The sequence below is a fragment of the Apis mellifera genome, linkage group LG1 (assembly GCF_003254395.2).
Source record: "Apis mellifera strain DH4 linkage group LG1, Amel_HAv3.1, whole genome shotgun sequence".
Classification (NCBI taxonomy): Eukaryota; Metazoa; Arthropoda; class Insecta; order Hymenoptera; family Apidae; genus Apis; species Apis mellifera.
In genome coordinates this window covers 25546720-25570768 of record NC_037638.1, presented here as the reverse complement: position 1 = coordinate 25570768, position 24049 = coordinate 25546720, and the positions used below count along the sequence as shown (strand labels likewise).

Sequence of the window (24049 nt, the reverse complement as noted above, 5' to 3'; positions counted from 1 at the left end):
AGGTACGAGCGGCAAGAAAGTTTACCGGAGCTGAGACGGTTCCTGGAGCCGGTAAGGCTTGAAGTGCTCCTCTTTGCGTGGCCGGGGACTCGTTCCTCAGGGTCGGAGAGGTTTTCATCGAAGAAAGGGCGACGTTTGTCGTTATTAGAATTCTTGGACGAGCCGGGTTCCGTGGAATCCGTTGTGACAACATCCGAGAAAAAGCCTTTTTCAGATGCTGCGCTTTCGTGATAAATCGAAATTCTACTTGACCATACACGCCTGTTTATTTCTTGCTTTTCTTAATCTCCTGCGAAAGCGTGACAATTTTTTTTTTAATTCGAAATTACGAAAATTGGACAAAAGTGTGTTCAAAGTCTTGGATTTAAAGAAAAAAGATAAATAGAGAGTGATAATTGTTTATAAATTATAGGCACACGAGTTATAACAGTTGTAATAGTTGGCAAGTATCTCGCGCGAAAGTTTCCCGTGTGAAAATTGCCAGTCCATTATCGCCACAGGACTTTTTACTCGTTCCTGTATACACGCTTAACGCTCGCTCTCGGTCGGAAAATAGCGATTGCTCGTGTATTCAGAATATCTGCCCTACACCGAGAATAGAGCGCGCAATTTACTTTGGCGTTATATCATCCGACGCGCGAAAACAAAAGTAGTGTAGAGGAGGGGTGTAGGAAGAGGGGATGAATAGCACCGGAATGATGATGCGGCGGTTCTCCGGATCGGCTACCGACGAAATTGCAAAGCGGTCGTTCAAAGCGGCGCGAGCAGTAATTCCGATTACGGAACCGAGTTGTTGAACCGATTTTTTGCCAGTGAATAATACGACTTAAGATAAATTAAACGGAGGATTAAATAAAAAGAGAGAAGAAAAAAAAATCGAAATTCACATCGGATCGAAACACCCAACCGTTTCGATCCCGACACAGCTTACTATACATCCTGTACAAACGGACGATAAAATCTGTTCCATTACAACAGCAATCTGGCTCGATCTACACGCATTCTTGGCTAAGGGATCGGCGACCGAACGTCGATCCGATCATTATTGACTTTCTTCGTCCGCCGAGCTTCCACTATAAAGCCATTTCTGTCATTCGATGCTAATACCGGCCGCATCCTTACAAGGCTGCGTGGATGTGCTCGAACCGAGGCGACTAGTCGCCGACCCGATCGTGGGAGCCTTCCCCCCTCGACGCGATGCCCGCTTCTTCTTCACGGCCCACTCTCGCGCTCTGCCCCTCCGTTGCAAAAAAATCGTGTTTCTCGGCTGTTTGGAGCGAGATCGAGCGTGACGGTTGCGGTCGTGCTCACTTTTCATTTTCTTCGAACCGACTCGCAACGTTTCTCTCTCCCCCCTCCGCCACTTTTTTTCTCCCACCACGGTTCAAGATTTTATAAATTTGAGATTAGATCGAACGTCACGATGAAATGTATATAAATCGAGTTTAATTCGCTCGCAATTTTCGCTCTTTTTAAATTTCTCTCTCCCTCCTCCGCCACTTTTTTTCTCTCACCACAGTGCGTGTTCAAGATTTTATAAATTTGAGATTAGATCGAATGATGAAATGTGTATAAATCGAATTTAATTCGCTCGCAATTTTCGCTCTTTTTAAATTTCTCTCTCCCTCCTCCGCCACTTTTTTTCTCTGGTGCGTGTTCAAGATTTTATAAATTTGAGATTAGATCGAATGATGAAATGTATATAAATCGAATTTAATTCGCTCGCAATTTTCGCTCTTTTTAAATTTAATGTAGATCGTTATTTGCGCGTTCAATTTTTTTTAAAGAAATTTGAAGAAAATGATAGAAGATTACTTGGTACTTATCCGGACGAGAATAAGCAATTTCTACTTACGAAGCTGAGCGCGGTCGAAGTTTTCGCGATATTGTGTAAAGATCGCGTTGGATCAGGTGCGTCGAGTGCTGCTCTTCACGTGTTTTCTTGCAGGGTCATCCAATCGAGTCTACTATTTACTCTGAGGTATAAACGCTTCTGGCCCTTGAACCGAGAAGACCGGTTCCAAACACTTTTTTCACACGATCCGTTAAAAATTAACGCCATTACTCGATGACTTTATATTCCAAGTCTTGTATCCTCCATTCTCGATAAATTCTTCTTCTTCTTCCGAAAGAAATTAGCAAGTATTCTTTCATTTTTCTTCTTTCTTTCAAAATGATAAATATAATTATCGTATCTCGCTTGTGAGAATTTTATATAATTTTTATTCGTTCACGTTAAAATGAAAAAAACTATCGATAAAACGGCGAACAATGTTCTATTTCTATCCAAAATATCAAATTTAATTCACTCGTAAATTTCTCTTTCTATTCTGTTCAATTTTGGAAAATTTTGAAGAAAATGATAGAAGATTACTTGACGCTATTTGTGTAAAACCATCTTTTTTTTATGATATAAAATTTTCTTATACTCTTACGTAATACAATCGTCCATTCGCAATAATAAATCCTTCAATCCTTTTGTTATTTATCTGTTCATCGAACGATTTGGATACCTATCCATCAAAAGATTCTTAAGAGCCCATTTCTCGCATCACTTGAATGCACCGTGGTTAAAAATAACCACGAACACGAAATCAAACACCAAACAATGTTCCATTCTCGTCGAAACATAACACACGGCGGTAGAAAACCATGCTTGTTTACCTTTCGTTCATCGATGTCCATCACGCTGCGAAGAGAATTCAATATATGTATATATGCGCCTGCCACGAAGAAGAAGGGATCAACCTTGAACTCCGAATGAACACGACCTATCCCATGACGAGACACGCGATGCTGATATGCAGAGTTGAAGAAGGAGACGAACACGTGCACCCAGTGTAAATATTTAGCCTTTGGAACGTTTGCACGCTGCGTGTGGTTGCCGCGTTATTACTACCTTCCCTCCTCTACTTTTGTCTTCCGTCCTCTTCTCGAGGTTTCGATTCGGGCGCACGACAACCTCGTGTCGAGTAAATATCGAGCACGAGTCTGGAAATCGTAAATGGATGATTAAAAAGCGACGATTTTCGAAGACGTGACAGCCCTTTGATTGATACGTCTCCTCGCTTTATTAAACGGCCAACTGTTATTTCGCCTCGATGACCGTGATACTTGCGATCACTTTTTGCCCCATACGTGCCCGGCTTTCCAACATGAAAGAGAGGCTTATTTCCATTTTTCTTTTTATATCGATGCTTTCGGCACGTGAAAATCCATGAATCGTTGTAATTATTTCACTCTCCTTCCTTCACACGGATATACATGTTTTTATATCCAAACAATTGGATTGTGAGAGAGTGAAGAACCAATTTTAAAAACGAAACTTTTCGTTTGATCGTATCGATCTGTATTAAAATAAAACGTGCAATATAAATATACGAATTAAGATTCGAGATATATTTATATAAAATAGCAGGGATATCTGTATTTTATTAATCGAAAAATTCTCAAATGGAAGAACAGATTTCGATAGCACCAAGAGCAATACATTTATCAATGAAGTACTGTTCATTGATGGAAAAAAGTCTCGCGAAAGGAATGCGAATCTGATTGATTAATTTGAAAAGAAATGCTTATTTTTACACACATTTTTGTTTCCACATATAGTATTTATCGCATATATTAATCTAAACTTCGATGCATTAGCGTACACAGAATCCAGAATACTTTAACATATCAATAGTATATATAAAAATTCTTGTTATTTCTCATAATCTAATTATAATTATTCGCACGAATAATCTAGACACCCTAGATAAATAATCAACATTATATCAAAATAATTAATAAGTTTCGAAAATATTTCCACTCTTGGATAAACTTCATAAAATGAGAAATAATTTTTACGATTTTGAATATTCGAGTTACACAACTCTTGTATGTAGCGTGCGAGATTGTCAACAAAGCGTTCGACAAAGAGTACGAGTATCTAAATGTCGTCGCTTTGTATTCGAGAATAAGAAAACAATAACAGTGGGGGGGAAGAAAGTCGGGCGAACGAGTTGGAACGAAAACAGATTCATCCTTGATATTAACGAGGCGGATTTGCACGATTCGACTAGTCGATTCCGGGGCATCTACATACTCGGGGCTCGAGCAAGCAAGAGGATCGGATAATTGAACGTCCGTTTCCTGCGGATTCGAGCGTTTCAGAGCGAAGTCCTTAGAAGGAAGCGGGCCCCGGCGGTATCGCGGGCATGCGATCTGTCTTTATGGTCCGAAAGTGGGCGTCGGTCTGGGCCTCACAATGGCCGCGTAACGACGACACGCAACGGGGACAACGACAACGACAAAGACGACGGGCCCGTAGCAGAGAGAATGAGGGACTCCTCCTGTCTTGTTAACTCGACGGAACAGGGCGACGCGTGTCTCTCCTGTGACGCGGCCACGTCCACGACCGACGCCGACCGTTCGGGATGATAGCACTCCGTGAGTTGCTTGCGCACCACCGTTCGACAAATTATTAAAAGAAAAATGTTGGATGGCCGCGTTCATTTTTCTGTCGAGACGATGCGATAAAGAGATTGATTCTCTTCGGATCGAGTTCTTTTTTCTACGTGAAACGAGATTAAATGAATTTGTATATCGAGAAATGTTGAAGAATTGATATCGATTTAACTCGTCGTTGAGAAATGAATTTCATTCGATTGCGCAAGAAGCAAGAAGTTTTCTAGCGAGAAGTAGCGTAAATCTCGGGCATTAAAGGACGGAACGTTGGATTATTTGTTGGCGCGGCGGGAGAAACGTCGGTAAAAGTCGGATGGATTGTGTGTAATCCAGCCGGTGAATTATTCCATACGATTTGTGCGTGGTTGGAATTAATTATCCGGTTTCAGAAAATTCAACGTACACCGCGGGGGATTTCTGGCAAACTGCAGGATATCTATGAATCTCTCCCTGTCCTCTATCTCGCTTTCCACTATTGCACGCACGGAACAAAATGGCCCCAGGTATCGTAGGCGTCTTGCGCACCGCCTTGGCCGATCCTTTTACAAGACATCGCGTCGGATGATCGGAATATTTCTCCTTCTCGCGTGTCGCGAAGATGAACGAATCGACCCCCTTTATATACCTTGAAAATTACCCGCGCGTTCAAATATTTTCCTAATTGTTACTTCCTGGAAGGCCGGAGAACTGAGAAATGAAATTTATCATACCTGTATAAGACCGAGACAAGATTCATCGTTATAGAATTTTATTAATGAGATACGTTCCCTTCCTCTCCAGGTGTATCAAATAGAATACGTGATAGTGAAGGCGGCGAATTCACCGAGGCCGGCCGCGTGGATTTTGGAGAAATCTGTGGACGGGGAAAATTTCCAGCCGTGGCAGTATTACGCGCCCAGCGACGAAGAATGTTGGACGCGTTACTCCGTCCCTCCAGTGACGGGGAAACCCATTTTCATCGGTGACGACGACGTGATATGCACCAGCGTCTATTCCAGACAGACACCTATGGAAAACGGAGAGGTGAGGTTAATTTCATAGAAAAAAGAACGTTGATCTTGTGCTAAATTTTTAATATATCCACCTTCCAATAATTTTAAAGAATGTTTAATAAATATTGCTATAATAAATTTGTTAAATTTTTAGAAAATCTAGAAAAGAAAACTTGCCTAATAAACATAGTAATGTTTAAGTAGATTGGTGGAGAACTTTGGAGAATATCGAGTCACTTTCTTCCCCGACCCGTTTCTGATTAGTCGTCCAGGACGAGGCGATTAATTATCGTTTGTCTCGAGCGATCGTCGGTGTAATTATACGATTGGACGATTAGTCGGCCGACGCTTTGCCGAGCTGTTGATACTCGCGCTGGATAACTCGCTAGGCGGAAGTCTCTCCCAAGGTATTTCCTCTCGCCAACCCAACTTTTTCCCCTCCGTATCCAGCTCCAGCTTGAGTTATAGAGTGATTTTCACCGTGATTGAAACGAATCTCTCTCTCTCTCTTCAGAAAAAATTTACGATCGTTAGCGGGGATCGTTGCCCCAGTGATAATTTATTTCTCGCTCTTTCGACGAAACTGGTTAGAACGTCTTCGATCGAATCCTTATAGATCCTTCTTTCTATATATATATATATATTTAATAAACGTACACGTATAAATCTTTATCCTCGTATCTCCGTATAATTCAATTTCCAATTTAATTTATTCTTTAAATCTAGAGAGAGAGAATCTCAAATTTAGAATCTCTGCTTACTAACGGGACTCTATACACCCTCTCCATTTTCTCCCTCCTCCCTTTCAAATCTCGCAATTGTCTCGCAGAACTGAAAATTTATAACGAAAAACGCGTGGAGCATCGGATAGCCGGGAGGGGAATTGACGGGGTTCTCGGAAGAGCGGAGAGGATAATTAGAGCTTATGGCCGTGCGCGAGGCAGGCGCGCACGAGATCGGTTTTGTGTAAACTGGACGAGACGAGGAGAGAGGGGGCGGGCGGATCGATGGTGGAAAGAGAGGAGGTGGAGAGAAAAGGAGAAGGAATCGGTGATACAAAAACGGCGATCCCTACATTCCGGCCATGTATGGCGTAGGCACACCTTATATGGAGCTATCACGTACGCACTCCTATCGGGACGGGGGGTGGGAGGGAGGGGGATTGCCAGCTTTTACGCTTCTGTACGGCGCGCCACGGAGCCGGGCGGGAAAAAATCGGGAGAAGGGAACCGGTGTCGTGTACGCGTCACGGATTGGAACGGGGTGGCGATATGATTTTTCAGTTTAAGTAAAAAGTGAACACGGACGACTTTAGAAGAAACGGTGATGAAGAGAGATGTCGTGGAAATCATTTCTTCGTCGCTAACGAAATTTCAATTTTATATAAATGTGGTTTCGAAGGAGAAATCATTTTGTTTTACTTATAAAATTAATCCTGCATAGGTGGAAAGACAATGTTGCTCTCCATTCATTTTCCATATTCAAGAATGAATAATTTCCAATTTTCGAAACGAATTGTATCGAAAGAACAGAGACATCTTATTCGTCCCTGCGAAGGGAATGGACGTAAAGCGACACGCGGATCGATAATATAAGAGATAGAAAAGGTTCGTGTCCGCGATGGCATTAAATCGAGGAGAAGGATGGAATCGAGGGAGTAAATCATTGGCGAATGGTGCCGCGCGTTAAGTAGAAAACGCGGTCCCCGTAAATGGCAGCCCGCGGCTCCTAATACGGAACAATTACACGAAGATTTCAGGGAATAGACGCGCCTACACTTTCTCATGTCTCTGTTCTTTTTCGCGAAGATTTTTTTCACCCTATTCCACGCGATTTATTCCACCCGCGTTCGAACGTTTCTCTTGCCTCGAACGCGATACGCGATCATAAATTTTGCAATCCCCTCCGATAATAAAACGAGCAAACGATTTCTTTAGATCCATACCCATCTGGTGAACGGTAGACCCGGTGCCCTGAATCACAGCACGACCCTACAGGAATTCACGCAGGCGAGATACGTGCGGCTTCGTCTTCAGGGTGTTCGACGTAACGGGGAGACGATCGGTGACAAAAGGCGCGCTTTCTACTCGATAAAGGAGATCAACGTCGGCGGAAGGTGCCTGTGTTCCGGCCACGCTGGCAGATGTCGCTACAGCGTCCAACACGGGGTGAGTCCTTTGAACGATGCTTTCAGAAATTTCAATCTTGTTTTCTCTCGTGATCGAGGGTAGGTTGATTAACCCTCATCCGTCCCTAATTTTCTCTACCTAAAACATCGAAATGAAAATACGAGCGATTAATTTTATCAATTAGTTTGTTGAAAATAAAGAGATAAATATATTTTAGATTACTCGAGTTTTTCCAAGATATTGAATTTTGATTCGCATATTTTGATCAAAGATATAAATATTTAATTGTAATCTGAAGAGATTGTTCAATACAAAGGATCTAATAAAATGTAATGTATTAGATTGACGTCTTTTCTGTTACATATTTTTATCATTAGAAATATTAAACGTTTCGTATTAAGAAAATAAAAAATCCTCGGATTAATTTTTTACAAATAACGAAATAATATCGTGTTTTTTCAAATCGACACGAAGTACGGATGAGAGTTAATAATACCGTGTGATTTTCACAACTAATCGTGTATTTTACTTATTTTATTGAAAGTAAATTAGATGTCAATAATATGTAATTTTCGTAACAGACTTGTTGTGTTTTGTAATTTGTCAACTCGTGTATTCAGTTTGTCGGCTCGTGTATACATGGCGAGATAATTACGTTACTTTAAATATATTTGGTACGAATTTTATGCCTTTTATCTCGAGGCGAGAGAGTTACGAATCCTATAATTCATACGTTTCACTCGTTTTAAATTAAAAGTCGTAAAATTCGCACATTGACTCACTTGGATGAACGCTACAAGTTCTGCAATTAACGCTATCACGTTCGACACGAGCGTAGCGGGATTCCCCATCGAGGAATCGCAACCCGATTCTTCCTCCTCTCTCGACCAATGTTGTGTTAAACGGTTTATTAAACACACGCTGGAAATTCAACAGAGCTTTTAATTAGAACGTCTGTCATCGTTATTTTAACACATTTCTTCTATTAAGAGACGACTTTAATTTCCGATATGAAAATATTCGTCGTAATTTATCCCTCTTGACTTCTTCTTCAAATATTACCATCCAACTTGGGTTTAATGTCAACGATAGATTTATTTTGATACCCCTTCTGTCCGCTAATTTTATTTTGTATTAAAGAAAAGAATAAATAATCCTCGAAGAGGGTATCTAAAGTCTTAATCAAACGATTCGTCGTTGCAAAAGAGATAAAAAGAGCAAACTTTTTACCAGAAATTGAGCATCAATCCTACGAAAAGGTTAAGAATTTCTAGAACTAACCAAAAATTACTTCGAATAATTGCTTATTAAGATGCTGGAATAACGAATAATTTATTATTATTATCGTCTCGAGCGATAAATTATCGAAGCAACTATTAAATTTTGCCCATCACTGGCCACCAGAGAGAGGTCGTCGCGCGTTTCCATTTCCTTTCGGGCAGTTTCCTCTCTAAAGTTAGAATAATCTGCGATTTGGAAGGAGGCGGCCACCGAGGTCCAGGGAATAAATCTGTCGGAAATGCCATAAACTTGTCAGACCTTTGTCTACCGTCGCTACTAATGGCAGGATCGCCTTCGTTTCCAGTTCGTTCCCCCGTTACAGATTGGCCACAGCCCCCACCTTCTCCCCTTGCTTTCTTGTATCGCGGTGGACCGAAATTTTTCGTTTCAACTTTTTTTTTTTTTTTTCCTCCTCCTTTTTTCGTCTCGCTAATGAGAGGTAAACGTTACAAGGAAGAGAGAAGGATTTGGGTTGTTTCGAGAGAGATTTACGATCCCTTTTCTGAGTCTCGAAGAAATCGATTTTCTTTCTATCGTAACAGGCAACAATTTCACAGTTGTCCTCGAGAGTTTACATAATAATTAAAGATTAATCATCCTCGTGGGAAACTCGTACAAAGTCGATAGAGTAACGATAATAAGAATCTCGCGTGTTATTAATATGTAACATCTCGAGTTCACGTTTTCAATCTCCTCCATAATAAATTAATAATTTTTATATAATTTTTCTACTTAATCTATAAATTAATAATTTTTATATAATTTTTCTACTTAATCTATAAATTAATAATTTTTATATAATTTTTCTACTTAATCTATAAATTTATTTTAGTGTTCAAGCACATAAAATTTTGAATTTTATAGTATTAATTAAATTAATAAATTGGATATTAGTTAATAAATAATTATAACATTTAAATTGCATTTAAAAATTAATATAAATATATTATATCTAAAAAGATAGTAATATGTCTGATAAAAAAAATATTTTGATAAAATATTATAATGTATATTTAATTATATACTATTACTTATTTTCTTTATAAATTTTAAATATCACTGATTTATCTATCTACTAATTACCATTTTTGTTTTAATAATGAATTCCAATAACATCTTTATCCAATGAATACTAATAGAATTTGGAACTATCATTAGAATTAGATTAATTAATATTAAATCTACAAATAAAATTCCAAGATTAATTTATTATATAGTATCAGTAATTTCCAGAATCTTTTTATTTTTTATAATTATTATTTACTTATCATCAATTAGATTTATTAAAACAGATATTTTCAATTTTATAATACAAATTATATTTTTCCTTAAAATTGGAACATTTCCTTTTCATTTTTGAATAATCTTTTCTTATGAAATAATAAATATCGTATTGTTAATCGTATTGTTATTGCGAAATATCATTCTAACGATGCGCATTAATCAATCATTTCCTCGCGTTGGTCCCGTTAGGGGAAAAAATCGGAAGAATCGTTTCTCGAAGGAATCGCAATCGGTTATCGAATCTCTCGATAGAACGAGTTTTTTTTTAAATCGCGAAAATTTATATTTATACGATACGAAACAATCGATGAAACGGGTGATTAATCAAAATCGAAGGTTCTTCAACCTTCGGTCTCGATTAGAATCGAGTTTTGGCGTTGCTCGCCGTAAATTGAATTAAATAACGTTTTTTGGAGGGGCGCGCGGTATCTCGATCGCATTGCCGAATACGAAACACGGTTGGTCCGCGAGCATCCCAGATATTCCCCTTCCTTACGTCTCAATTAAATCATCGTACAACCCTTCGCTCTTTTCCCTCCCCTTCGAAATATTGAGACGAGCGTTTCAATATTTCTCCAAGTTTTGATTAATCTGAGTAAGAGAGAGAAAAGAGAAACGTAAGAGTAAAGTGTACACGCTGAATCGAATTAAAAAAAAGAAAAGAATCGTGGAATCATTCTCGATTATCGTATTATTGCGGCGCGCAACTGACGTTAATTAAAGCCTCGGTGCATCGATCTCACTAAATCATACGATAACGTTTCATTGAAGTACCCAGTCGTTAACCGTTCCCTCCGGGAGGAGGTGGAGGAGGAGGAGGAGGAGGAAGAAGGGGAATACGTCGTCGTCTATTCTGTGTCGTGAATGGCAATGGTCATTAATGGAAACACAATGAGGCCTGTGATGCGTGGTGGAAAAAAAGAAAAAGGGAAAAAAGAGAAAGAAAAAAGCGTGAGTTACGATTCACCAGCTCCCATCTGGTGCTGGGAATATCTCCCCGAGTTACCGTATAAACACGTCTCGTAAAGCGTTATCGCTTTATGGGTTTGTAATATCGCTCGTAGCGCTTACGATCCTTCTTCACAATGGATCTTTAATAATTTATTAAGAACCGCGTGCTCGATGAATGCGCGTACCCTCGGAATGGAAATTCTTTCATCTTCGATTCAATTTATTTATTTTTTCCCCCACGTGCTCGTCTAATAATATAATTTTGATGACACGTTGGAAGAAGATTGGAAAAATTTCTTATTATATTTTTTTTTTCGAGATCGATAAATTTAAGACGAGGATTAAACTCAACGCTGATGGTCCATCTTAGAAGCTTGATATAATTTACTATATCGTGATAATAGCGCAACTTTATCTAAAACTCGAATCATCGAAAATATCCAGCAACGCTTCTTTCGATATTCACAATATTCCAAATTCAGATCAATATTTATCATTAGAGAAATCATCTCATCAACCTTCATTCGACAGTTGAAAAATAGATAGCGGAACAAAATATTCTTCTTAGAATTTACGATGTTTAGAAAATTTCGTTCTGCCCTAAAAACGAAAGATTCGAAAGAGACGCGTTTTTCACGAGGCGTGGAAAACGTGAAATGAAAAATCGATCGCATTTGGCCGGCGATGTAAGTGTAAGGATAAGATGGAGCCGCCAAGTGCGAATTAATGCGGCCGATAACAGGCTATCTTAACGCTCGTAAATAAATTTCGAAACGTCGGAAAGAGGAGATTGCGCGCAATACGAAAGCAATACCGGATATCTGTATCGCGGGATGCAATAAAGAAGCATCTTGGCGATTTTACAAAGCGTGCCATGATCATGTCCATCCCGTGTTAATTGATTCTGATCCTCTCCTCCGGCTCCGCTGGAGACCGGAAGCGCGGTATCGCGGGTTCGTCATCCACTTTGTTTCTTTTTTTCCACAGATTAATCGTGAACGGGGCGATTCGTTCCTTGGAAACGATTCGATTATTGTAATTATTTTCTGGCGAAGATTGTTATATTGGAATATTTTTTTTTCTTTTTTCTAGAAACATCGTTATTGGATTAATTGATTGTATCCATTGTGCATAGAATAATTGCATCGATCAACGTTTGATTTTCTTTCTTTTAATAACGGATGAACGTAATATATTAATATATGTATTTATATAAAAAGGGTGAATATTTGGAAAAAATTGATCTAAGCTTGGTATTGGACGATTCTTCTCTGTAGAATTTTTCTGAAGAAAAATAACGTTTTAAAATAACCCGTTGCGATGCCGGATAATTTGATAATTGTGTGTGCGAGATAAACATATGGAAGTATCTTTAATAGTAAATAAAAAAAATTGAAACACAATATGCGTCGCATATGCGTGACGCTTGGTAGCTAATAAAGGATTAAACTTTTTTTTACCGATCCATCGAGAAGCAATATAATTTCATACATCTTTATTCTTTTTCAATATATTCCAACGAGTACATCATTCGTTGTATTCTGCGTTCTGTTATTTTATATACCATAAAGAAAAAAAGGAAAAAAATATGCTCAAATAATAGTTTACCGAGGATTAGTTGAAGAATGATGAATAATCGTTGCCCAATAAGAGATAAAAGAATCGAGTATTTCACGTTCGTTCGGCGAGGAAGATTAATAAGGGATTGCATTAAGAGGTGGTATTGTGTCCGTAGCATCAAGAATGCGAATGCGAGCGCCACACGTGCGGCGAAAGATGCGAAAAATGCTGTCCCATGTACAATCAAATTCCGTGGAAACCTGGCACAGCTGCGAAGGGCTTTCACTGTGAGAAATGCAACTGCAATGGACATGCAACCTCGTGCAGATATGATCAGGATGTGGCCGATGGAAGAATGTCCATGGACATTCGTGGGAAATTTCGTGGCGGTGGCGTCTGCATTAATTGCACAGTAAGCCCGAATTTCTCGAGTGACGTATTACGCGATTTATCGTGGAATTTTTTCGGGGAGGGTTTTATTTCGTTTCGACGAAAATAAAACGCGCGAATTACTCTCTGAAATACTTTTCGAATAATCGTGTGAATAACCGTAGATTGCATATATTTTGCATCTTTTGTTTTATTATTTTTTGTATTCTTGTCTCTTTGAACGAAATTAAATGAAATTCCGTTAATTCTGTATTCTTTGAAATACTAAATTCCTTCCATTCCTGTGTAATTTCTGTATTTCGTAGAATTGGCATCTACGTCTCTGTGCTTCGTCGGATACAATGGAATCTTTATATTAAATGAAATCCGATTTCAAAAAAATTTTCTACTCAAAATTTCGTTTTTCTTAATTATTTTCTCTCAATTAATTCTCTCAGTGGAAAAAAATTCATTCAACAGCTAATGTACAGATTTCATTGTATGTACTCTCTAATACTCAGATTTCAAAGTAGTAGTTTTAGATGATTTTGAAATTTCACTTTTATTAAGATTCGTTGGGTAAAACGATGTGTTCCAGGAGCACACGGATGGAGTGAATTGCGAGAAGTGTCGAGTTGGTTACTACAGGCCAAACGGGGTTACCCCTGATGCACCTGAACCGTGCTTGCCCTGCGACTGCAACGAGCACGGTAGCACGGGTTACTGCACCCCGGATGATTCCTATACACACATGGGAAAGGTATGCACGTGTGATTATACCGTTGCAAGAAATGTCTCAAGATTCTTTTTTGAATGAAGCATTTAATTAATTAAAATCGACGAAATTACAACTCAATGAACTTTTACTCTTCCAAAGATATAGAAGAAAGGCCTCAAGATCCTCTTTGAATAAAATACTCAACTAGATTCCACTAGATTTTTCCCTAAATTCTCTCTAACTTGCAACATTGTAACTTCAAAATTACAATATATTTTATAACTTTTATTCTTCAGATTCTTTTTGAATAAAATACTCAATTAGATTCCACTAGATTTTTTGCCTAAATTCTCTCTAACTTGCAACATTGTAACTTCAAAATTACAATGTACATCTTATAACTTTTATTCTTCAGATTCTTTTTGAATAAAATACTCAATTAGATTCCACGTCCCTTTTTATAAATTCTCTGTAAACTTCCAATATCGCAATTTCAAAATTACAATATATTTTATAACTCGATATTGGCCAACGAACTTTTATTCTTCAGATCCTTTTTGAATAAAATACTCAACTAGATTCCACATCCTTTTTTTATAAATTCTCTCTAACTTGCAACATTGTAACTTCAAAATTACAATATATTTTATAACTTTTATTCTTCAGATTCTTTTTGAATAAAATACTCAATTAGATTCCACGTCCCTTTTTATAAATTCTCTGTAAACTTCCAATATCGCAATTTCAAAATTACAATATATTTTATAACTCGATATTGGCCAACTTTTATTCTTCAGATCCTTTTTGAATAAAATACTCAACTAGATTCCACATCCTTTTTTTATAAATTCTCTCTAACTTGCAACATTGTAACTTCAAAATTACAATATATTTTATAACTTTTATTCTTCAGATTCTTTTTGAATAAAATACTCAATTAGATTCCACGTCCCTTTTTATAAATTCTCTGTAAACTTCCAATATCGCAATTACAATATATTTTATAACTCGATATTGGCCAACGAATTTTTATTCTTCGGATCCTCTTTGAATAAAATACTCAACTAGATTCCACTAGATATTTTGTCTAAATTCTCTCTAACTTGCAACATTGTAAGTTCAAAATTACAATGTACATCTTATAACTTTTATTCTTCGGATTCTTTTTGAATAAAATACTCAATTAGATTCCATGTCCTTTTTTATAAATTCTCTGTAACTTCCAAATTACAATATATTTTATACTCGATATTGGCCAACGAACTTTTATTCTTCGGATCCTTTTTGAATAAAATACTTAACTAGATTCCGTTAAGTTCTTTTTTATAAATTCCAACGTTATAAAATCGAAATTACAATATATTTTATAACTCAATTTATTGACCAACTTTTACTCTTCTAAAGATATAGAAAATGGCATCCAACAATTACACGAAACTATATGTATAAATATGCATAAATCGATATTATTACCATTCGCGAGTTTAAACACCGATCGTGTTCCAGGTAGCAGGCGCTTGTGATTGCAAACCGGGTTACTCGGGGTACAAGTGCGACCAGTGCGCTGCCGGTTACCGCCAATTTCCCGATTGCATGCCCTGTCCGTGCGATCCCCGCGGGATCCTCCCGTCCCACGACTGCGAAGGAGATTGCCTGTGCAAGGCGAACGTCGCCGGCGAGCTGTGCGACCAGTGCAAACCAGGACATTTCGCGCTCACCAAAGAGAATCTCGATGGATGCCTTCCGTGTTACTGTTTCGGGATCACCGATCGATGTTCCATAGCTAGACTGTCCTACTCTGCGGTACGTTTTTACGAAAAATTATTCCAAGATATCTGCCTCGAAGAAGCGACGTCAGTCAAGATTTTTCACTGTAATTAAATATCGATTACATTATCGTGGGGATCGATAGCGATCGAGCTTCGGGTTCGGTTGAAATTTATATACTGTTACAACAGGTTCGAAAGAAACGAAAAGGTCATGGGTTTGCAACGAGTGTAGAATGGTATGGGAGGAGAATGGAAAGTAACGGGGATATCGGAGTATTTAAGAAAAATGCGCGTTTCGAGAACGTGCTTAACGAGAAACATACGACTGACAAGCGTAGAATGATAGTTGGCCATAAAAGGAACGGAAACTAACGAGCGTTTAAGAAAAGTATTGGAGAGAAATACGCAATGTGTAATATGTATTTCATTACGCCGCATCGGTGAAAGTAATTAAAATTGCCACGTCTCGAATCCGATCCCCTCGGGTTTTGAACGCTCTTGCGGACTCGCCACGATTCAACGTTTCAACGTGAGATGGACAAACGGACAATATCTGCATTTATCTACTCACGAGCAAACGACGAGCGGCCAATTACTTTGTCGCATGACAACTTTCCTGAGTTGCGTGTTGTACGCCGAGTATCAACGTGTAATAGCACGTTGTTATCGTTTTAACGCGAAAGAGGGAAAATTAAACGGGGGGGATAAATTAAAAAGAATCGTAAATCGTATTTCGCGCTTCGAAACGAACTGTTAATTTATTTCCTTTCAAATTACAATTATCGTTATTATTATTCGATATTTGAAATTTTCAAAAAAATCTCCACCTCTAAAAAATTCGTTTCGTCCGGATGATCCATTCTCGTCAATTATTTTCAGATATCTTCGATGGAGAATTGGCTGGTGACCGACATGAACGCAACCCGCGCGATTGTTCCTATTTTGGACACGGATAACGGGTGGCTCACGATCGCGGCGTTCGACGTCGAATACGATAGCCCGTTCTGGTTAGCTCCGCGAATTTATTGCGGTAATCGAATCTCGGCTTACGGGAGCAATCTTACTTATTCCGTCAGCTGGGTCGTTATGCGCGGTGACACCAGTGGGAAACCTACCACGGGACCCAACGTTATTCTTGTCGTAAATATATATTCTCAATACGATAAATGATTAAATAATAAGCATATATATATATCTTTTTAGGTCTTTAGTTTGCCCCGAAAGGATTAGATTACGTTACTTTTATTCATTCTTTCCTTTTCGTTTCTTTTCTCTCTTCTTATTAATCTCCCCGTCTCGTTTCCTTACAGGGTAATAATGGGATGCGAATAGCTTACGGCGAGGAACAATATAATGGGCAGGAAGCAGAGATCATGGTGCCTCTACGCGAAAATGGCTGGTATCACGTACGCGGCGAGATTCAAGATATACCTACCAGGCTGAGAAGAACCGAATTTCGCGGAGATTCCGTTACCAGGGTACAAATGATGAACGTTCTCGTGGATTTAAAGTATCTTTTGATAAGAGCGCAATATCATTCCGAGCAGATCGAGGGAAGGTACGTAAAAAACGTTGAGTGGATGAAAAAAAAAGATAGAAGTAAAACTCGCGCTATTATAACGAGTAAACAAGTTTTTGCGTACGCATAGAGGAGAAGTTCTTGTGCGAGTGTTTTCAAGGTTGAATATGTTTATATTCGTTTCAGTTTACAGTCGGCAGTCCTATCGATCGGTGAGGTTTCGTCCGATGGAGAGAGTAACAATTTGGTCGAGAGTTGCGAATGTCCTCAAGGATATACCGGCTTGTCTTGCGAAAATTGTGCGTGGGGTTACGTGAAATTAATCAAAAACGGGTCTGATTATCAAGATCATCACGTGTGCGTAAAATGCGATTGCAACGGGCACGCGAGTACCTGCGATCTTGTTCTCGGAGAATGCACAGTGAGTATTTTTATATTTATTCTTCAAACTATTAAATTAGATGTTTTTTTCTTCAACAATACGCGTTTTATTTTACGAAATAATTATTTAATAACGCGAAATCGTCGAAGAAAAAATATCGTTTCGAATGAAAATTGTATTTCGTTCGTGGCCATGTGCTAAGCACGTGCGATAGACAAGGATAGAGAGTAGCGAGAAAAGGATAGAGATAGGATAAAAATATTGAAATCAGCGCCATCTTCAGTTTGCCGCAAATGAAACTCGGTGGGAAAGGACAGAAAATATAAAGAAAAGGATAGAGATAGGATAGGAATTGACTACCAGCGCCATCTCTCGAGCGTTACAGGTATCCTTTTCGATCGTATCTTTCGAAAGTACTCGAAAGATGGCGCCAGTGTTCGATTCCGTCTACCTTATCTTGCCTCGAAATGCGATGTAATATCTACGATACTCGAGAGATGGCGCCAACGATCATTCTACCCTATCTCTATCCTTTTCTTTCTATTTTCTGTCCTTGCCCGCCGAGTTTCATTTGCGGCACACTGAAGATGGCGTTGATTTCAATATTTTTACCCTATCTCTGTCCTTCTCCAACTAATCGTTATCCTTGCCTACACTTGCTTCAATTTTAAAACGCAAAAACCTATGCGTTCGAGAGACGATTCCGATAACTTATCAATCTCGTCGTTTTCTTCGCCTAACTTTTCGAAGTTCAAAAATCTCGAGAGAGTCCATCCATATTTCTTTTTCAATCGACAAAGCGTTCCAACTTAAAATCAATCTTATTTTTACCCGATAGACCTGCGAACACAACACCGTGGGCCCGAAATGCGATCGCTGCGCGCCCGGTTTTTACGGTATTGCTCTGCAAGGCACACCGAACGATTGCAAAAGATGCGGCTGCCCACTTTTGATCGAGAGCAACAATTTCAGTCCAAACTGTCAACTCGATGACCCCACCGACGTAGATAGCGGATACGTGTGCACGCAATGTCCAAACGGTTACACCGGCGATCATTGCGAGAGGTAACAGGATAAATATAGAAATTATATTTTCATACATCGCACAGTCGAGGATTTTAATTATCCGATCCGATAAAAGTATGAAAATTCCTCCTCCAAGATATTTTCGAGAAAAATAAAAACAAATTTTAAATAATATTACCTGTATCGATCGAAAACTTATAAATTCAATTTTATCTGTGCGAAAGCTGTGACGTAGGATTCTTTGGAAATCCTTTGATACCGGGTGGCACGTGCGAGCCCTGTTTCTGCGGCGGCGGCCCCTGCGATCAGGAAACCGGGCGCTGCCTCGAGTGTCGCGGTAACACGGAAGGCTGGAAATGCGACAAATGTAAACCAGCTCATTACGGAAATCCCTTGGAACAGAGCTGTTTGCGTGAGTATCGTCGATTACTTCTGGTTCGTTATTTTCATCGATTTACCAACACGCGATATCGAACCGTTCGATTCTCGATCTGCTAAATCCGCAATATTTCATGCAAATTATACGCCATCCGTGTATTTAATAAAGAGGAGTTGTGGTTTAAACAATCTTCCCAATTAGAGAGAAAAAGAAAAAAAAAACGAATCCTTTAACTCGGCGATAAGCTAATGATTGAGACCAGATATACAGAAACACAAGAATTTCCAATTTCAAAATACATATTTCATCGTTAACGTGTATACGTGTATATATAAATTTTACAAATCTCGTATCTCGCATACGCTAAATTATTATATTATCCGTTAACGGATCATTTGTATATTTTATATATTTCAAGATATATATTTGCAAACGTCTTAATTATCCTTTCGATTAGAAGAAGAAGAAAAACAGAAGAAGATGAAACGAGTTTCACCTTTTTCGAGATAAAAACCTTTGCCAACGACGAATACAATTAACCTTAGAATCGATTTCGAAGTTGCGTAATCCACTCGCGAGATCTCGTTAACTCGAAAGATCGATCGATCCACCCATCGCGACCACGAGATCGATGTAGTCCCTCGTCTCATTCCCCCCCCTCTCTCTCTTATTTCATTTTCCAACCATCGGACAATCTACGTATATTATCTACGTTTTACGTTTCGAAAAATTGATTGAAGATTAAATTTTATACTTCGATCAAAATATATATATTCTCTCCCTTCGATTTCGAACGATCCTTTACCTCTTCGAAAGATGGATCGAAAACGCGGGAAAATTCGATTTCAGCGTGCAACTGCGATCCAGGAGGCAGCGATTCCCCCGAATGCGACGGGAAGAGCGGGCAGTGTGCCTGCAAGCCTTTGTTCGAGGGTCGCGACTGCTCCTCCTGCGTCGAAGGTTACGGGAACGTGACCGCGGGTTGCAGGGAATGCGACTGCGACGTGGGTGCCCTCGATGAGATGTGCGATCCCGTGACAGGCGAGTGCAGGTGCGCGGACGGCGTCCTTGGCTTCCGCTGCGACCACTGCCACCTCGACCATTACGGATTATCCGCGGATGGCTGCAAAGGTAAGTACCATTTTTCCTTCTTCCTCTTTCATATATCTTGTGTCGCGATTTTTTTCGAGAGAGACATCGATTTTAACCGTTTTAGTGCCATTGATTTTTACCCATATCTAATTAAAAATGCCAAAGAAATTTTTGTCGTGTCGATGCCATTTATCTTTGTCTCTAAAAAAAACTGTATCTCCTCCAAAAATTGTCCAATTTTATAAATAATTTTTCCGGTGTTTTATTAATAAAAACTTGTACAAGAATAATAAATTATGGAAATATAATTGTGAACAAAAATTATAAAAAAAATGGAATCTAAAAGTAAAAAAGTTAACACGTGTGCTTTACCGCACAGACTCCATGGAGCCTCCTTCTTACAGCGACCACAAATCAAGTTGCTTCACAACTTGAAGAACAGCTATTTTCATCCGAATTATTTTTCGTATTCCGACATTATTATGGATTCAAAAAGGATAATAATTATAATTTGAACTTTATTTAACACGAAGACAAATAAAAAATTAGTGATGTGTGCGAGCGACCTCCCCTACAGCGAGCTAAACAGCAACTGATTTCACGAGCGCTATGGCGCTCGTCGGCACTTAAACGGTTAAAGACGATCATTCTTCGATATTCTTCCCTGTGTGCAAAAATCGCGCGACACAAGAACGGGAAGAGCATCGTCTTGTCTGCGTTACGTTTATCTCGAAGGCTTAAGTGCGACGGGCCACTTATCCGGATGGACTTGGCCGAGTCGAGGACGCTGCGCTCGAGATCCACGAGTGGCCAGCTATCCTCTTCTCACCGTGCGGCTTTCGATCTACGATCGATCGTTTCCGTTCGAAAGAATCTCTGTCAATTGTATCTCTCGTTTCGCGAAATTGTGCACTCGAGAAAGATCGAAAACTGCTTTTACAGTGTCTATTGAAAAAAGAAATTTTCAAAATGGGGGATTATTTGTAACTTTTAAACTTTAATTAATTACTTTTGAATAGCATTACGGAATACAATAATTGTGAGAAACAAATGATTAGAAAAGAAAGGTACTCGATGTACGTGTAACTCTAGTAGGCGTATAATACATATAGTATTCATTTTATGAGAGCGATTAATAACGAAAAAGATTAACATCGATTCGAGTATTCCGTTGTGATCGCACCCTTAGATGTTGGTAGCTCGACCGTGGAAGATTGGGCCGGCTACGATCCCATAAATCGTAATCATTCGGCGAACGATTCGCGCTTCCCTTTGCTCGTGATCCAACCGTGGATCGTGATTCAGTTGCGTAATCCACTCGCGAGATCCCGTTAACTCGAAAGATCGATCGATCCACCCATCGCGACCACGAGATCGATGTAGTCCCTCGTCTCATTTCTCCCCCCCTCTCTCTCTTATTTCATTTTCCAACCATCGGACAATCTACGTATATTATCTACGTATATTTTACGTTTCGAAAAATCAGATTGGAGATTAAATTTTATACTTCGATCAAAATATATACATTCTCTTTCGATGAAACGCGTAAAATAAAAAAAGAAAAGGAATTTATCGTTTTCGCCATCTTATCCCCGGCAAGAGATCGAATCCTTATTTACGATTAGTCGAAAGGCACACCGTATCTCTCAACAGCGTCCAGAGGGGATAGATATCGTGAGATACACGAGCCACTCTTCTACTTGTCCGCTGGACGTTAATTATCTTCCTCCTATACGACAAATATTTTATTTTATATTATATTTTATTTTAATATTTACTCTTTATATTTCCATACATACATACATACATATATATTTTGGATAGTTGAGCAGGGAAGAGGAAGGGGCGACATGGATACGTTTCTCCATTGGCGGAAATGATGAAAGCTCGCGGTGCTCGCATTGTGGTATCCAACGCTCGAGTTTGTTTATACCCGGGACGAGGGCATAGATTGGATCGCGCGCCCTTTACCGTAACGTAGCGCGCTGCTCGATCGGGCGGGGAAGGATCGTTTCCACAAAGTATCGAGGCTTGTTCCGACTCGAGTCCAAGTTTACAAGTGGACCCGAGTTCGCATTTCAAACGAAATGATACTACGGCGTTGGGAGGGAATGGCGGCGGGCTCTCGTATTCGCGATAACTTGTTATTGCTGGCTTTTTTTTAGAGAGAGAGAGAGAGGGAAGGAGGAATGAAACGTACGCTCGAGCGAATTTTTACAGAGTTGGAATATGGAATGCGAATTCTAAGTCTGAAAATTCTTCGTAGATATGTGATTTTTTTTTTTAAGATTAATGGTAAGGAATGGAAGAAAGTATGGTAATGTATATGTATATGAAAAGAAAAATTGTAGATTTAATGATAAAATTCTGTATAATGCAATTTTGCAAGAACGATAGAAGCTGTATAATAAAATGATACGATCTGAATCGAAGGAATAGAATTCGACGAAACGAGAAACGAATCATTCTGATAATCTTTTTCTACGACGAATGATAAGGAATGGAAGAAAGTATGATAGGTGCAAAGGGAAATTGTTGGATTTAACGATAGAATTCCGTAATATTGCAACTTTGCACGATAGAATAATAAAACGATTACGTTCTCAAGGTATAGATAAAGATTTTCGAAAGGAATCGTTCCAATAACTTTGTCCGCGTAGTGGAATGGGTAAAAATTCCAGATTCGCAAACATTCAGATTCTAGAAAGCTTTTTTCCCAAACAACGGTGGAAGAAAGTCGTTGGAAGGAATTCGTTGCGGGAGAAAACGTACGATTTAAATCACGTCGACCGGCCACTCGTTAAAATCCACTCGTTCCTCGATTAACCGTTCGAAAAAAATGAAGACACGAGCGCGACATACCATTGTAACGTATCGCCGTTCTAATATCTCCACCCAGTTTTCGAGGGGCCACTCCCTACGCACGAATCTTGCTCCGCGACAATCGCGCTCTGTAATAAACGCGACTCTCGAGGGGGTCGGCGATTATCCGAGCCTTGGCCACGCCGTTTTCGCGCTTCTCGAGTTTCCATCGCGTTTCGATCTCTCTCTCTCTCTTTCTCTCCTCCACCCACGCCCCATTCCGATCCAAGGATCTAAGCGCAGCAAGGAACAACAAAGTTCCCGAATGAAAAGCAACAGATACGGTTTCGAACGTTGTATATATAAACCGTCTCGCGTTTCTCCTTCAACGATCGAAGAGGAAATTTTCTTCTTACGATTCCCGTTATCGTATAAAATTTTGGAAACGAGAAAATAGATCTAGGCTACTTTCTCTCTGCAAAATCTACGTTTTCACGTACAGATTACAGCATTATCGTGGACGAGATAAAAGCTCGGTGATTTGTTTCCCAATTCCCCCGCGACGGATCTGGTTCTCGTCATCCGGCCACTTATCATCGGTGATCCGCACCTTATCGCCTATCTTATCGGTTCTCGCGCCTCGTGGAAAGGATCGAAAACTGTTATTAACGGGGAAGAATTAACCGTGGACCGACTTATGGGAACGAGAGGAGAAATAAATAATCAAACGGGGTCGAAAGGATCGATAAGCGATCGTTTATGCTAAGTCGCGTTTGTAATCGACACGTTTATATGAGTAATATAAATATATATCGAAGGAACTTGAAAAGAAACTCTCTCCAATTATCAATTAGAAATATCAATTTATTTAGATTACGTAAGGTTACGTTACGAGTAATCTATTCGCGTACACGCCAAGTGTCTACATCCAACGTGAAACGTAATTATTCGAGATGCGACGAAGGGAAATGTATACATTTTCGGTAGAAGCGCCGCTTAAAGTCGCCACTAAGTCATTTCTTGCATCTGCGGGAGAAGAAAAGACGGACCTCCTCCTCCCTCCCTCCCGAGCACGGCTTATCGATCGAGCCGCACGATAAAACGTCATTCCCTTTTTAAATCGGCGCCGATACACAATACGAAGTGGCGGCGATCCACCGCCCCGATAACGGCCCTCTGTATAAGGAACCCTTCGCGGACAGTGACACGGAGGCGACATTTCGTGCCCCGTTCTTGCTTCCCCTTTCCCTCTTTCACTCTCGATCCACGGCCGCAAAAACTCGACGAAACCGCGGAATGCCGTCCACGAGCACGGCTCCTCCTCCTCCTCCTTTTCCTCTTCCTTCT

General features: G+C 39.5%; 1 protein-coding gene across 1 annotated transcript in view; it reads left to right on the top strand.

Moving 5' to 3' along the window:
• The window catches only part of LOC410775 (laminin subunit alpha-1), a 116098-nt gene that overhangs the window by 11271 nt on the left and 80778 nt on the right, over nucleotides 1-24049 (top strand). The window contains exons 2-11 of the mRNA XM_026442277.1: nucleotides 5230-5472; nucleotides 7379-7609; nucleotides 13614-13775; nucleotides 15240-15536; nucleotides 16382-16642; nucleotides 16813-17060; nucleotides 17208-17442; nucleotides 18242-18468; nucleotides 18654-18841; nucleotides 19658-19939. Of these exons, the coding sequence (XP_026298062.1) occupies nucleotides 5230-5472; nucleotides 7379-7609; nucleotides 13614-13775; nucleotides 15240-15536; nucleotides 16382-16642; nucleotides 16813-17060; nucleotides 17208-17442; nucleotides 18242-18468; nucleotides 18654-18841; nucleotides 19658-19939 (2374 nt within the window). The remainder of the gene's footprint in view (nucleotides 1-5229; nucleotides 5473-7378; nucleotides 7610-13613; nucleotides 13776-15239; nucleotides 15537-16381; nucleotides 16643-16812; nucleotides 17061-17207; nucleotides 17443-18241; nucleotides 18469-18653; nucleotides 18842-19657; nucleotides 19940-24049) is intronic.